Source organism: Trachypithecus francoisi, unplaced genomic scaffold, assembly GCF_009764315.1.
Source record: "Trachypithecus francoisi isolate TF-2019V2 unplaced genomic scaffold, Tfra_2.0 Lachesis_group8, whole genome shotgun sequence".
Lineage (NCBI taxonomy): Eukaryota > Metazoa > Chordata > Mammalia > Primates > Cercopithecidae > Trachypithecus > Trachypithecus francoisi.
Genome location: NW_022681473.1, coordinates 114,155,121 through 114,170,956, shown reverse-complemented (window position 1 = coordinate 114,170,956; position 15,836 = coordinate 114,155,121). Strand labels below are relative to the sequence as shown.

Here is a 15,836-nt window from a genome sequence, read left to right as displayed (position 1 = left end):
ACCCACTCCCGCCTCACTCTGGCCGCCCTTCTCCACGTGGTCTTGGCTCGCCCCGCCCTTCCTGGCAAGATGGCGGCGCCCAGGTGGAGGGCGTTGGGCCTCTGGATCCGGGGAAACGGCCAGCGTTTGGGGAGTCTCTTCAGTCCCGTCTCAAAGCCATTTTGTTCCGCTGCCGCTGCCTCTACGTCCGTAAATGCCCAGAGATTAGCGGAGAGGCTCCGAGCCCAGAAACGGGAACAAGACACAAACAAGAAGCCGGTGAGTCCGAAGGGACCACAACTCCCAAGAGACAGTGCGCTCATTGCTTTCCCGGACGGGGAGTAGGTAGGAGGGTCCTCTGACTGAAAGCGTGTGAGTCAATAGCCCTGACGCCAGGTGGGAGAATGGGGAGAAGGTGGAGGGGAGGGGTCAGTAAGGGTACGATGTTTTCCCGTGAGCTGGGTCTTTGGCTACTGTCAGGCTTGGTCTTACCCACCGCGTGGGTACGCAGGTTAGACAAACTGGTACCCCTGGTACCCCTGCTCTCAGATTACTCGAGGAAGGCGCGGGTCTGATGCAAAGATAGTCATTCCCACTCAGATTCTCACCCAGAGCCTTGTGTAAGGTCTTCTCCACCGCTTCCGCACCAGGCATTCCCCACAGCTCCTTCTTTCTCCCTAGGTGTCCACAAACCCTGTTCAGCGGAGAGTGCAAGAAATAGTGCGGTTCACACGGCAGCTGCAGCGAGTCCACCCCAACGTGCTTGCTAAGGCACTGACCCGAGGAATTCTCCACCAGGACAATAACCTTGTGGTCATCAATAAGCCCTACGGTCTCCCTGTGCATGGTAAGGACCACGCGGGAATGGGAGAGGAACCTGCGGCTGCTTTCTGCTACAACCGAGGAAAACTGAGACGTTACTTGTGGTGCACTCTAAAGCCTTGCATTCAAATTAATTAAACCTTTGTAGACTACTGTCCAATATAAGGAACCACCGAGGACACAGAAATAAATAAATAAGACAGTCCTCCATTTCTAAACATCTGACAGTAAGCAGCAATTCGTGGAATATGCTGTGTGCAGACCACAGGGATCGCTGTAGAGATATACAAAGGCTGTGTGGTTCTAGACTAAAGGTTATCTTCCATCAAAACTGAGAATGAGAAAATGATACATAAGAAAAAAGGTTGTGTGTGTGTTTGTGTGTATGTGGGAGTATATGTAACATACAACCCCAGAGTGACTGGAATTTAGTGGACGCTCAAATGTCTTTCAACAAATGTTGCATGTAGTTGTCAGGGACAGCTGAGGTGAATCAGGAAAGATTGATTTAAAAAATGCATTTGCAAAAGAATTTTGCAGGGGGAAAAAGCCCATTTTAGCTAGAAGAAGGTAATGCTTTTCTGGGAGATGTGGAGATAGTTGTTCATAAAGACAAGGAACTAAATCAGACATTGCCAAGTGTTTGTATAATTTTTTTCTCTCTTTATTTTCACAACAGTTTTTTGCCTTCACATTCCCCAATGAAGTTGTTTTCCAGATATTTACATTTTATAATGAGAACGCAAAGTTGGAAAGAGAAGTAATGTGTCCAAGGTCAGAAAAATGGCTAGTAAGAAGAGCAGACTAGAACCCCAGGAATGTCTAACCCCGAAGCCTATCCTCCTAATCACTCTTATTTAATGCTTCTCGAAGGCCTCATGGTTTTGCAAAGCATGTCTGAGAGGAAAGCCACATGCTCTAGAATGGTGCTTCTCAAACTTTATTATGCTTCTGAATCATTTGGACAGCTTGTAAAATGCAGATTCTGACTGAGTGGTCTAGGTTGGGAGCCTGAGATTTGTTTTAATACGCTCCCTAGACATGCCATTGTTGCTAGTCTCTGGACCACACTTCAGTAGTAATGCTCTAGAAAATATTGACAATTTATCCATTAAAGGCTTTTCTCCCAAGAAGGTTCTTTGGTGAGATCTTTTCCTGGCCACTCAAATCCTTGGCTTTTTCCTTGTTAGGTGGCCCTGGGGTCCAGCTCTGCATCAGTGATGTACTACCTATCCTGGCAAAGATACTTCATGGCCACAAGGCAGAGCCTTTGCATCTGTGCCACCGGCTGGACAAGGAAACCACAGGCGTAATGGTGTTGGCTTGGGACAAGGACATGGCACATCAAGTCCAAGAGTTGTTTAGAACCCGTCAGGTGGTGAAGAAGTACTGGTATGAGGCCTGCTGATGGCAGTAGAGGTGGTATAAATGGAGGCATTTCTTTCACCTATTTATCCATTAAAAGCAGAAACTCCAATTAATAGAAGGCACTGCACTAGGACCTGCGAGATTATAAAAAGTATGTGAAACAGCTTTGGTGCTTAGAATATTAAGTCTGATAGAACAGTGGTTCTTAATTCTGGTAGACATCAAAATTATCAAAAATTAATTATACAAGCATAGGCTGTACATAGTGGCTCATGCCTGTAATCACAGCACTTTGAGAGGCAGAGGTGGGAGGATCACTTTAGGCCAAGAGTTGGAGAACAGCCTGGGCAACATAGCAACACCTTTTCTCTGTAAAAAGTAAAAAGGTAGCCCGGTATAGTGGCACATAGCTGTAGTCCCAGCTACTTGGGAGGCCAAGGTGGGAGGATCACTTGAGCCTAGGAGTTTGAGGTTACAGTGAGCTATGATCACACCACTGCCCTCCATCCTGGATGACAGAGTGAGACCCTGTCTCTAAAGAAATAAAAATTAATTATATAAGTAATATATGATTTTATTCCTGTGATAAAAATAGTCAGACAACAAAGATAATGTGAAAAACTCCTGGAGAATCCACCCACTCTACCATTCTAGTCTTTTCCCTTGAGGTAACAATCCATGTAATCAGTTTGGTTTTTATTCCTCTAGTTCTTACTCAATGCATTTACATACATGTCTAGTATATACAGTATGTGTGTGTGTAGATACGAATGTACATAGGTATATATATCTATATATATCACATTGTACAATTTACATTATAGTTTTTCCCCTGCCCAACTCTATGTCTTGGGGATCATTCTGTGTTAGCACATAGAGGTTTACCTCAGTGTTTTTCATAGCAAAAAGATACATGAACAGAAAAGAAACCCTCTGTTCCCCATCTGTGCAGTTCCCTTCCCCAGGGGCAATCGCTGTGACTGGTATCTTGTGTAAACTTCCAGAGTTATCGAGCATATGTAAGCGTATTACTGTATGGTACTGTGTTTTACACACAATTTTGTATCCTGCAGTTTTCACTTGGATCATATATCTTAGAGCGTTTTGTGTTGTACAGTTAGAGCTGTCTCCTTTTTAATTGCTCTGTGAAATACCACTGATGAATATTTAGGTAATTTCTCATTTTTTAGAACCTATTGCAAAGAATATGTGAATGTATTTTTAGGGTAAATTTCTAAAAATTGAATCGCTGGGCTGAATGGTGTGTATATTTAACTTTTAATAGTACTCACATTGCTCTCCACCAAGGTTTTGTCAGTTTACATTCCCACCAGCAGTGGTGAGTACCTATCTCCCCTTATCAGCCAAAGCATTTTTAAAGGGTTTGCCACTGTGATAAGTTAAAAAAAAAAAAAAAAAAAGACATTTTCTATTTCCTTGTATAACAGTGATGTTGGCTATCAATTTCAATGTTTTTTACATGTTTGTTGGCTATTTGAGTTTCCCTTTTGGAAACAGATTGTTTATTTCTTTTACCTATTTTTCTATTGGGTCGTTTATTGTTTTTATTTATTTATGTATTTTAAGACCATGCCTGGCCTTTTTTTTTTTTTCTTTGAGATGGAGTCTTGCTCTGTTGCCTAGGCTGGAGGGCAATGGCACAATCTCGGCTCACTGCAACCTCCTCACTGGTTCAAGCAGTTCTCATGTTTCAGCCTCCCAGGTAGCTGGAATTACAGGTGCACGCCACCATGCCCAGCTAATTTTTTTTTTTTTTTTGAGACGGAGTCTCGCTCTGTCGCCCAGGCTGGAGTGCAGTGGCCGGATCTCAGCTCACTGCAAGCTCTGCCTCCCGGGTTTACGCCATTCTCCTGCCTCAGCCTCCCGAGTAGCTGGGACTACAGGCGCCCGCCACCTCGCCCGGCTAGTTTTTTTTTTTTTGTAGTTTTTAGTAGAGACGGGGTTTCCCCGTGTTAGCCAGGATGGTCTCGATCTCCTGACCTCGTGATCCGCCCGTCTCGGCCTCCCAAAGTGCTGGGATTACAGGCTTGAGCCACCGCGCCCGGCCCCAGCTAATTTTTGTATTTTTAGTAGTGATGGGGTTTCAGCATGTTGGCCAGGCTGGTCTTGAACCCCCGACCTAAAGTGATCCGCCCACCAAAGTGCTGGGATTACAGCACTTACAGCTCACAGGCATGAGCCAATGTGTCTGGCTTAGGTTGTTTATTATTTTCTATTTGGTTTGTAAGTATTCATTTTATATTTTGAATGTTAGTCCTTTTTAGATTACAGATTTTGCAGATACTTTGATCTGAGAAGCCCTTTAAAATTCTGTATGATTGAGACTTACCCATGAGGTTCTCATTCATAAGTCTGATGGTTGTGGGCATTGGCATCTGTATTTTAAAATTTGATATACAATCAAATTTAAGAACAACTATAATAAGATTATGGTGAATGGAGGAATTTAGGACAGCAGCTAAGACCTCAAAAAGATCTGTGTTCAACTGTCATCTGTGTCATTTACCAGCTGTGAGGCCTTGGGCAAGTTATTAAACTTCCATAAGCTTTGTTTTCTTCATACGACAAATGGAAATAATAGGATTTATGAGATGGTTAAATAAGACTGAGTCATGTGAAATATTTAACACAGTACCTAGTTCATAGGAAAAGTTAAAAAATAAAAAATAGAGACATTTTATCTATTCAAGCTATCAAAATGTTAAGACTATAAAATACATGTTATGTTATTTGTGAAAAATGTCCATTAAGGTTCAAAATTGGTAACCATTCTCGGTATCGGGTTCATGGAGGAATTGAAATCAATCAATTGGGTCTTGCTGATTGAACATTCTTGAGTTGTAGTGTCGTATCATTAGGAAGGGCAATCTTGTCACAGAAGATCTATAAAGTCTATAAAATACGATAAAATGTACCAGACAGTAGCTCAAACTGAAATGGAGTGTCTATGTTGTGAAACCGTGTGTCTGAGTGGGATTTTGACCCCTTGGTTAGTGATTATACAACAGACCACCAGGTACCCAGAGAGAATCTCCCATCATTAACCTGAAAGAGGCATAAATATACAGACAGATTAAACAGTCTTCTACCTGTCTGTGAGGTCATGAGAGGGAGAGCACCAACAGAAGTGATTTGGAATGAGTTATTGAGTTGTGGTTGTGGTTCCTACGACTTCTTGTTTTTTTTTTTTTTGAGACGGAGTCTTGCTCTGTTGCCCAGGCTGGAGTGCAGTGGCATGATCTCGGCTCACTGCAACCTCCACCTCCTGGATTCAAGCGATTCTTGTGCCTCAGCCTCCTGGATAGCTGGGGTTACAGGTGCATGCCACCAGGCCTCGCTGATTTTTTTTTTTTTTTTTTTTGTATTTTTAGTAGAGATTGGATTTCACCATGTTAGCCAGGCTGGTCTTGAACTCCTGACCTCAAGTGATCCACCCACCTTGGCCTCCCAAAGTATTGGGATTACATGTGTGAGGCACTGCACCTGGCCCCTGTGACTTCTTTGGGTACAGTTCCCTCCTGTTTTACCTATGTGGCAAATGAGCCAGGAACAGTTCTCTGAATTTTTTCTTAGGTTCATTCATCCAATTATTTATTCATTTGTTCATTTAGCATGCAGTCAGAATCTACAATCTTTTATTATTTGAAAAACAATACAAAATTATATTATCATAATTTTAACTGTACATATCCATTTTTGAAGGCTGGGAAGACCATGTTATTAATCTAATTTTTTTCTTTTTTTACCCCAAATATTCTACAATTATCATGTATGACTTTAGTAGTAAAAAAGATAAGCTTGTGAAATCTATCAGCTCTCAGGCTAAGCATTACACCAAGAGAATCTTGCATGACCCTTCAATCATAAGAAATCATGTGTTAGTGCAGAAGGTCCAGCGTGAAATCCTCTAAGTGGCCAAATCTAGGAGGTCTTCTCTGGCTTGGTTGGCTAAAGCAGTGATCTGTGTCACCCCCAGGGCCATCACTGTGCGTGTCCCCATGCCCTCAGCAGGAGTCGTGGACATCCCCATTGTGGAGAAGGAGGCGCAAGGCCAGCAGCAGCACCACAAGGTGGGCAGGCAGCCTCCCTGAGGCAGGGGTTGCTGCTCTTCCTTGAGAATCATATCTTGATTTCTTTGGCTTCAGATGACATTGTCGCCGAGCTACCGCATGGACAATGGGAAAATGGTGAAAGTACGGCATAGCCGGAGTGCACAAGTTGCTGTAACTCGGTACCAGGTGCTCAGCAGCACTCTCTCCTCTGCCCTCGTGGAGCTCCAGCCCATCACTGGTGAGAGTGTCACTCTTCCGCAGTGGGATCACACAACCCTGTGCCACCAGGTTTTGTCCGGGGCCTCGTTCCGAGCAGCTAGTGCTATGGCTGACTTATGTGAGAATGTGCTTCTGGTGCTGATCTGAGGCTAGGGAGACTCCCATAGGGATGGTTGTGACTAGCAAATGAATACAAACAGTTTGAATGCCTCTATTAAAACTGTGCAGAGTGGTTCCTCAAAATGATTAAACATAGAATTATCATAAGATCCAGCAGTTCCACTTCTGGGTATATACCCAAAATCATCAAATATTTGCACACAGATTCATAGCAGTGTTATTCACAGTAATAAAAGGTGAAGATAATCCCAGTGACCATTGGGGGATGAATGGAGAAACAAAATGTAGCATATACAGATAATAGGATGTTATTTTCAGCTTTCAAAGAATTGAAGGGACATTCTGACACATGCTACAACATGGATGCACCTTGAAAACATTATGCTAAGTGAAATAAGCTGGGCACAAAAGGGCCAATACCGTATGATTCCACTCATGTGAGGTACCTAGAAGAGTCAGATGTATAGAGACAGAAAGTAGATGGTGGTTGCCAAAATCTTAGGTTAGGGTAAAGAAGGGGAGATGAATGGGTAATTGTTGTTTAATGGGTCCAGAGTTTCAGTTTGGGAAGATGAGAAAGTTCTAGAGATTGTGGTGGTGACAGTTGCAAAAACAGTGTAAATACAGCTAATGCCACTGACTTGGCATTTAGTATAATGCCAGTGGTTAAACCAGGAAATTTTATGTATATTTTACTACAATTCAAATAATGTGCAAATCAATACTACTTACCATTATGTAGTAAAATTACTGAAAAGTTAGGTAATGGTAGACGGCAAGTTCACAGTAATGGTTATCTGTGGTGGAAAGAGGGAATTGTGGTGGACAGGGGTACTTAGGGTATTTACAGCGTTTACTTCCTAAGCTAGCTGGTGCTACATAGCTTATAGTTTACTATATTATTCTTTTTACTTTATTATAGTTGGGACTTGGCCAGTTTACTGCACTTTGATTTAATATGATTTGAAGCAGATGCCAATACTGGTATTGTTTCTGTAGCTCCTCACAAGTTTTCTTTCTCTCTCTCTTTTAAGGAATAAAACATCAGCTTCGAGTTCACTTGTCTTTTGGATTGGATTGTCCAATACTTGGTGATCACAAGTACTCAGACTGGAATAGGTTGGCCCCCCAGGTAATACTAATTTGACCCAATATGCAACAGATACGGGAGAAAACTTAGGCGTTCCTTTTCTTAAATCTCTGAAATGAGTTACAACAAAGCCTATTTATTGTCTTCAGACATGGTACCAAGCTCGTTATCTTGCTTTTAGAGAAATTTAGAAGCAGTTAGTTACTGTCCTCGTGGAACTGCAGGATCGATTAGTGAAACGCTTCCTGTTACATTTGTTTAGTCGGATTTTGTTGGGAGGTTGTGGACAAGGGGAGAGGTGTTTCTGAAGACTGGGAGCAGGTTTTCATGCTACTGCTGAAGAACCGCAGGGAAAGCCTGTTCATCCTTACACCACAGCCCATTTTCTTGGTAGGCCAAAAAGCACTGGCCAAAAAGAATGTCTTTGGTGTGGTCATTTTTCCCTCACCTGAGTTCAGAGCCCTTCTTAGACATGCCCCTGAAGCAGGCTCTCCATGACTGTGTCTTCCAAGGGGTTAGTGTTGGTTCCCTGTAAGTGGAAGTCCCCTGACTTTGCATGTTCGTCAAGGGTCGACTGTTAGCCTTGGTCTCAAGGGTCTGTCCTTTCTTTGTTTAGAAGCTGTCCGTGGGCACCCTGAAGAAGCTGGGGCTGGAACAGTCGAAGGCCCGCTACATCCCCCTTCACCTGCATGCCCAGCAGCTGATCCTGCCTGCCCTGGGGTCCAGGAAGGAGGATCTCAACTTGGTCTGCAAACTTCCTCACTTCTTTGTACGTTCCCTGCGCCGCCTGGGTTTAGAAATGCCAAATCAGCATCAAAATGAGAACAATGAAGCCGAGTGTCTGGGAGCACAGTGAAGACCGTGGGAGCATCCTGGTACCTGGGAGTGCAGGTTGGCCCCTGAACTGTTCTTTGTTTACAGGACTCTGCTAACTTCTCACTTGGAACAGATTCCATAAGAGCCAGGGGAGATAAGGTGAAGCAACCCAGCTGCTCCAGAGCTTTTAATGGAGAGCAAAGTCTGTTTACTGATAGTTGGGCTGCACTGTGGAAAAGCCTGCCGGAAGTCTTCCTGCCATGGGCTCTCATTGCCAGTGTGGAACAGAGCCCAGGGCCGGGCAGACTGGGGCAGTGACTGGAAAAGGAAAACTAAAGGACAGAATCCAGGATCAGGAACTGGTTTTATCCAGCAGTGAAGCTCTTGAGCTCTTAGGAAGGTTCCTGTGATTGGAAAGAACATAATGGTTAACAAATATGGCATCCAGGGATTGCCCAGCTATAGTGTGGGTGGCCCCCTGCACTCTGATTATGGAAACTGTACAAGGGTATTGAGTGTGAGGTTGAGGTGGGACATTTGCTGAGCAAGGAGAGCAGATGTGAATGGCAGGCAGATAACATGCATACATGAAGCTGGCTGGATGTAAGGCAGTAGCGGGGAGCAGCATGCTGTCTCACAGTTGTTAGCTCCAGCTGGTTGTTGCCATCTGGGAATGGATTTTCTCATTTATTTCTTCAGAGAAGCTGGAAACCTAGATATTTGTGTGAAACCTCCCAGGGTATTGCCAACTAAATCGAATTTTTAAAGACGCTTAGGCAGCGAAGCAAATAATACTTGCAGGCTGAATTTGCTCTGCAGGCTAGCAGTTTGCAGTCTGTGTTTAATGAATGGTATAGAAGTTTGGGGAAAGGTGCCGTCTTGAAAATTCTGCATCAGTGGTTGGCATTTTAGCTGCGTGTAGTATGTATCCTTTCTAGACTTGGAGATGGCTTTGGTTGGTCCGTGAATGTGTAGTTAGGAGAGTGCTGCCATTAAAAAAAAGAAATCTCTATTGTGGAAGCATATCTTCTGTTCTTGGGTCTCAGGAAGGAGAGGGCTATACTGAACATCACTAGGGATAGATGGAAATGACCTTGGCCTCCCTGCTCAGTTGGTCCATCTAGCTCCCACCTTGTTTCTTGCAAACGAATACACCTCACACTACTTTTTCTTTCTAACAAAGAAAGTTGGAGTGACAGCACAGTTAGGGAGATACACCCCGCGACAGTCTTTATGTGTTCCCTGTGTATAGATGATGCCACTCTCTAGCTCCTTCCCTGACTCCATGGTACCCATTACTGTGCATAATAAATTTAACTTTGAAAGCACAGACGAGATGACTATATTTGCTTATATAAGACCTAAATATTTTTGCTGTTGTTTCTATTTCTAGTAAACCATGCTAGTCAAGAAAAAGGAACAAGAATGTGACACTTAGGAAATACTGATAATTGACATTAATTCAGGGAAACAGATGAACAGGAATACCCACAAGAATGGAGAACAGGCTGGGCACGGTGACTCACATCTATAATCCCAGCACTCTGAGAGGCCGGAGAGGCCGAGGCGGGCAGATCACCTCAGCCCGGGAGTTTGAGACCAGCCTGGGCAACATGGTGAAACCCTGTTGCTACAAAAAACACAAAAATTAGCTGGGTGTGTTGGCACATGCACACCTGTGGTCCCAGCTACTCAGGAGGCCGAGCCAGGAGGATCACCTGAGCCCAGGAGGTTGAGACTGTAGTGAGCCATGATTGTGCCACTGTACTCCAGCCTCGTGACAGAGTGAGACCCTGTCTCAAAACAAGGAGAGCAATCTTAGAAGAACACATGATAGAAATAAAAGTCAGAATTGGAAAATGGAGAAAAGAAGGAGCTAGACAGGATACATTTGGAGAAGTGGCCGACGATTTATATTCTCATATATAAATATGGTCTCCTCTAGGATGTCAATCTAGACTTTAATTTGGCAAACTGAATATTTACTAGGCTGCGGGTACCTGGGGACATTCACTCATCTCAGGGAGCGCATCAGCTGGGAAGATTCGGTTAGCTGTGTGGTGTACTGACCAGTAAGTGTGAGGCAGGACTGTCGGTCCCCAAGCGGGCACGTTGGAGCTGGCCGGAGAACCAGCTGTGCCATTGTTTCTGCCCGGCTTTGTCACAAATGCTGCTTTGTTGTTCTGCGTGAGTTTTTAGCGCTTTAGTGCTGGGTTTTGTGTTGGTTGCTGAACTGGGAGCTACCAAGCTAGTGACAGTTGACTTTTTGAGAATTCCTAAGCTTCCCTGGGATACGGGGTCACCACATTGGAGACTGGGGCAGATGTCCGCCCTGCTGCACCTTCCCAGACCTCTCTGAAGCCGATGGCAGCGGTTCCATGCCCCACAAAAGGACTGTCTTATTTAGTGTCGACTGACTCATGGGGGTGCTTAAGGACCAGGACAACAACCTCAGACAACCTGGTTGATCTGCAACTTTAAGGGTGCAGGGAATGTGATTGTAGGTAGGCAGAGTCAACTGAAATGCTGATTCGTCAGCCATAAAAGTATGATTTTTTTAATGTGTTTGTGTTTGAAATAACTTTTATTTGTAAATATGGAATGGCCTTTTAAAAATTAATAGAACATTTAAGCACATCATGAGAAACTTCAAATATTAGGTCATGTCATCTGCTTGTAATTAGTTACCATCTGAGCTTGAGAGGGACCTGTGTTAAGAAGTGTGGTTGGCCGGGCGTGGTGGCTCATGCCTGTAATCCCAGCACTTTGGGAGGCCAAGGCGGGAGGATCGCTTGAGCCCAGGAGTTCTGAGATCAGCCTAGACAACTTGGTGAAACTGTTGTCTCTACAAAAAAGTGCAAAAATTAGCCAGGCATGATGGCACACCTGTAGTCCCAGTTACTGGGGAGGCTGAGACGGGAGAATCACTTGAGCCCAGGACGTCGAGGCTGCATTGAGCCATGCTGGTGCCACTGCTCTTCAGCCTGGGTGTCAGAGAGAGAGAGAGAGACTCTGTCTCAATACATATTTAAAAAAAAAAAAAAAAAAAAGTGTGACAGATTTATCTGGAGTCAGATCCCATGCTGGGGGTCCCAGCGTGCTATGGTCTGGGAACAGACGCCGCCCTGGACGTGCAGGGAGGACAAGGTGTGGGAATCTGCTCATCGGGTCGGGCCATGTAGCCCAGGACACTGGCCACAGAGGTGGGACCCAACTCTCTGAAATGGGAGTTGGGTAGGGGTGGGGCACCCGCTGGTTTCTAAACCTTGCCAAATGCGGATCCATTAGGGGTTAGGGCTTCAATATCTGAATTTTGAGCGGGGAAAGGAAGTGGACACAATTCAGTCCCTAACACTAATTATTATTTTGATATTTTCCTCCAACTATTTAACAAAGTAAAGCCCATTCTTAACTCACAGGTCAGGCAAAAACAGATGGCAGGCCACATTCAGCCCGCAGGCTCTAGTGTGGCTGCTTATATTTCTAGTAAACGATGCTTCTCCAGATAAAGGGACGGGAATGTGACCCTTAAGAAATGTTGATCTTTGACTTTAATTCAGGGAGACAGATGAAGAGACCCCTGGTCTTGTGGGTGTTTGATGAAATCCCAGGTACCCAGGGAGGCACCACAAAGGGACCAGGCAGTAGCCCGCATGCCACGGTCTGGACACAGACCAGGGCTGCAGGTGTCAGCTGGGAAGATGGGGAGCGGCTTGCAGAAACCATGTAGCATCCAGCACTGCTGCTGTGGTTGGGCAGGCAAGGGTGAAGGATGATGAAATTCTTCCTTTCCTGTATTTTCTTAGGCCTAAAGAAAGGATTAACATTTCTCGGATTCTTAGTGGGATCTGGACTGCCCGAGCGCAGGTCTTGCTAGGTACAATGGCTATCTTTTTTTTTTTTTTTTTTGAGATGGAGTTTCACTCTTGTTGCCCAGGCTGGAGTGCAGTGGCACAATCTCCACTCACCACAACCTCTGCCTCCCAAGCGATTCTCCTGCCTCAGCCTCCCAAGTAGCTGGGATTACAGGCATGTGCCACCATGCCCAGCTAATTTTTGTATTTTTAGTAGAGATGGGATTTCTCCATGTTGGTCAGGCTGGTCTCAAACTCCCAACCTCAAGTGATCCACCTGCCTTGGCCTCCCAAAGTGCTGGGATTACAGGCATGAGCCACCTTGCCCGGCCCAGTGGCTATCTTTAATCAGTGACAATAATGTAAGAGGAATTTTACCACATGTTAGTGTGACCTGAGAAATGGGTTACACAGCAAAGGAGGTTGGAGTGTGCCTAAAATGAACTTCATCTATTTTGAAATACTGATTAGAGCCAGCTAAAATATATGATTTAGTATTAAGTCATGTACGGTAATTAGTATAAGAAAATGAGCTTCTTAAATTTGTTTTTTTCAAAGTGCAATAGGCATGTGATTTAAAAAATCAAGAACTATTCTGCTCAAATGACTCTGGTTGAGAAGAGAATAAGAAAAAATCAAAATGAAAAATCAAGAACTGGCCGGGCGCGGTGGCTCAAGCCTGTAATCCCAGCACTTTGGGAGGCCGAGACGGGCGGATCACGAGGTCAGGAGATCGAGACCATCCTGGCTAACACGGTAAAACCCCCTCTCTACTAAAAAATAAAAACTAGCCGGGCGATGTGGCGGGCGCCTGTAGTCCCAGCTACTCGGGAGGCTGAGGCAGGAGAATGGCATAAACCCAGGAGGCGGAGCTTGCAGTGAGCTGAGATCCGGCCACTGCACTCCAGCCTGGGCGACAGAGCGAGACTCCGTCTCAAAAAAAAAAGAAAAATCAAGAACTGAAGGCTTGCCATGAAAAGTAGCAGCTCCTTGCCCACGTGGGAATTGCGTTTGCTGTGAGCTCTGGGAGGTGCTTGTGCTCAGCAGATGGGGGAGGCCGGCTCTCCCAGTGCCCCTTCTGGTAGCAGCTCTGGCTCTACTACTCCAGGAGGCAGCTCTTGGGTAGTCACTTTTTTTCCGTGCTAGGCACACCCAACCTAAGCCCACAGAGCACTTTCTCAATCCTCGTGTCACACGTCTTTGCATTTGATAACCAAATCGCCCACTCTGAGCTCTTCACTCACTTTGATTCCATGAACTCCTCCTGCATCTCCTTATCTGACCTCCTTCCAGGCTTCTTGAAGGGCCCCATCATGGTGCTCCCCAGAGCTCCATCTTGGCATCCTGTCCCTCTCCTAGAGGGAGAGCTGGGCCAGCTTGGGAATCTTCTACCTGTGTGCTGATGACCCGCAAGTCTGTCTCTGACCTTGATCTCCCCCTTGAGCTCCTCATCTTACATCCATCTGCCTGTGGTCATCTCCCCTTGGGAGCTCCCTCTCCAGTCCTGTTCCTCCTGTTCTCTTACCTGCCTTAGTTTAGATGGCATCACCAGAGACCTGGGACTCACCCTTGACTCCTCCCTCGCACCAGCCTCCAAATCCAATTAGCCACTAATTCTTTGCCAGTTCCCTCTAAAACCCTTCTTTTAAAATGCACTTCCCTCTTTAATACCTCCTGAGCACCAATGTGACCGTCCCCACCCTTCCGCTGTGATGGGATAGGTCTGGAAGGTGGAAAGGTATAGTGAGTTAGAAATAGGATCATAGACGACCTGCTAGTTCCCACCAGAAACCAAACTCAGAACAGACTGTTGAGACCATCCCCAGGTTCCTGGGGATGGAGCACTGTGGGAGGGAGTACCTGTTTTAACCAGGACAGGCAAATGGAGCAGCCTCCCACCATGTTTTCTAAGTCTGCGGTCCTTGGCTGTCTGGACTGCGTTTAGCCAGAGTGCCTGGTAGGATATACAAAAACATGGCCTCCTGCTAGTGCTTGTGCAAAGCATGCCATGGGGATGCAGACAGCTTTCTCCCAGTGGGGTGCAAAGTCTGCTGGCTCAGGGCAATGTAATTTGAACACCAGCTGCCCAGTGTTAGGCCAGATGTCACAAGTTAATGGCACATTCCACAGGACTTGCCTCACTTCAGACACCAGCTGCAAGCTCTGGGGTTTCCTAGCCACCTGTACTTCTGACCAACTAGCTACGAATTCAAGACTGTTCACAAACCCCTCAGGTTTGATCATGCACTAGAAGGACTCCCAGAACTCTGCAAAGGGCTAGCTTATGCTTACTATTGTGGTTTTACTGTAGCAATAAAATGATACAAATCAGGACCAGCTAAAAGAAGAGACGCACGGGCAAGGTCTGGGAGAGTCTCCAGCATGAAGCTACCATGTCCTCTGCCTACCATGTCACCCTCCCAACACATGGATGTGCATCACCAACTAGGAATGTCACCTAAGCCTTGGTGTCCAGAGTTTTTATTGGGGTTTCATTATGTTGTCATGGTTGAACTATTGGCTACATTGTTGAACTCAGTTCTGCTGGGCTCAAAGTGCCAACCCTCTAATCACATGGTCGGTCTTTTTGCATGGCCAGCCCCTGTCCTGAATCTAAGGCCCCATGTGAGTCCTCACATTAGCATAAACTCTTAGGGCCCATCATGAATAACAAAGATGTTACCATCACTTGGGAAATTCTGAGGATTTAGGTTCTCTCTCCCAGGAAACAAGGACACAAGCAAGGCAAATTATTATAGAACTCTGAGTTTTCCTCTCCATCCCCCACTCCCTTAGTCATCTCTTGATGTCCTCCCCTGGGGATCCCTTGACCTTGCTGTCCCCCAGCGAGTGAGCAGCCTTGGTGGCTGTCTGCATAGATGCCCCTGTTGGCTGTGGCCTTAGGGTCCTTTCAGGCAAGAAGCCTTCAGATATTTGTGTTCACTCCCCTTCCGGCACCTGCTGTGGCACACTGCCATCTGCTGCCATCTTCGCAGGGGGAAAGGGATTTTGATTATGCAGATGGGTGAAGTTCTTCTTTCCCAGGTATTTTCTTTTTTTCTTTTTTTTTTTTTTTTTTTGAGATGAAGTCTCACTCTTGTCCCCAGGCTGAAGTGCGATGGTGGGATCTCGGCTCACTGCAACCTCTGCCTGCCCCAGGTTCAAGCAATTCTCCTGCTTTAGCCTCCCGAGTAGCTGGGATTACACGTGCCTGCCACCACACCTGGCTAATTTTTTGTATTTTTAGTAGAGACGGCGTTTCACCATGTTAGCCAGGCTAGTCTCAAACTCCTGACCTCAGATGATCCGCCTGCCTTGGCCTCCCAAAGTGCTGGGATTACAGGCGTGAGCCAATGTGCCCAGCCTTTCCCAGGTATTTTCACATGCTGTGAGGACACGGCCATGGTGACCTGTACTCAGTCAGATACACCCTAAAAGCTCAGCTGGCCCCTGCCTTCTCACCACCATCAATCTGTCCACACACGTGCTCCTACC

At 45.6% G+C, this 15,836-nt stretch overlaps 1 protein-coding gene across 1 annotated transcript; it reads left to right on the top strand.

The window, feature by feature from the left end:
• Positions 1-28: 28 nt before the first annotated feature.
• RPUSD4 (RNA pseudouridine synthase D4) lies at positions 29-9,819 on the top strand. The gene is made up of 7 exons (XM_033206181.1): positions 29-258; positions 661-826; positions 1,992-2,193; positions 6,167-6,260; positions 6,336-6,480; positions 7,616-7,713; positions 8,288-9,819. Exons 1-7 carry the CDS (start codon positions 70-72, stop codon positions 8,525-8,527), a joined length of 1,134 nt encoding a protein of 377 aa, XP_033062072.1. The 5' UTR covers positions 29-69; the 3' UTR covers positions 8,528-9,819.
• Positions 9,820-15,836: the final 6,017 nt, after the last annotated feature.

What these genes read in the sequence shown, in the direction of transcription:
- RPUSD4 (XM_033206181.1), top strand. Translation starts at nt 70, where the DNA reads ATGGCGGCGCCCAGGTGGAGGGCGTTGGGCCTCTGGATCCGGGGAAAC. An exon ending in AAGACACAAACAAGAAGCCG is followed by an intron (nt 259 to 660) that starts GTGAGTCCGAAG and finishes CTTTCTCCCTAG; the next exon opens with GTGTCCACAAACCCTGTTCA. An exon ending in GGAGCTCCAGCCCATCACTG is followed by an intron (nt 6,481 to 7,615) that starts GTGAGAGTGTCA and finishes CTCTCTTTTAAG; the next exon opens with GAATAAAACATCAGCTTCGA.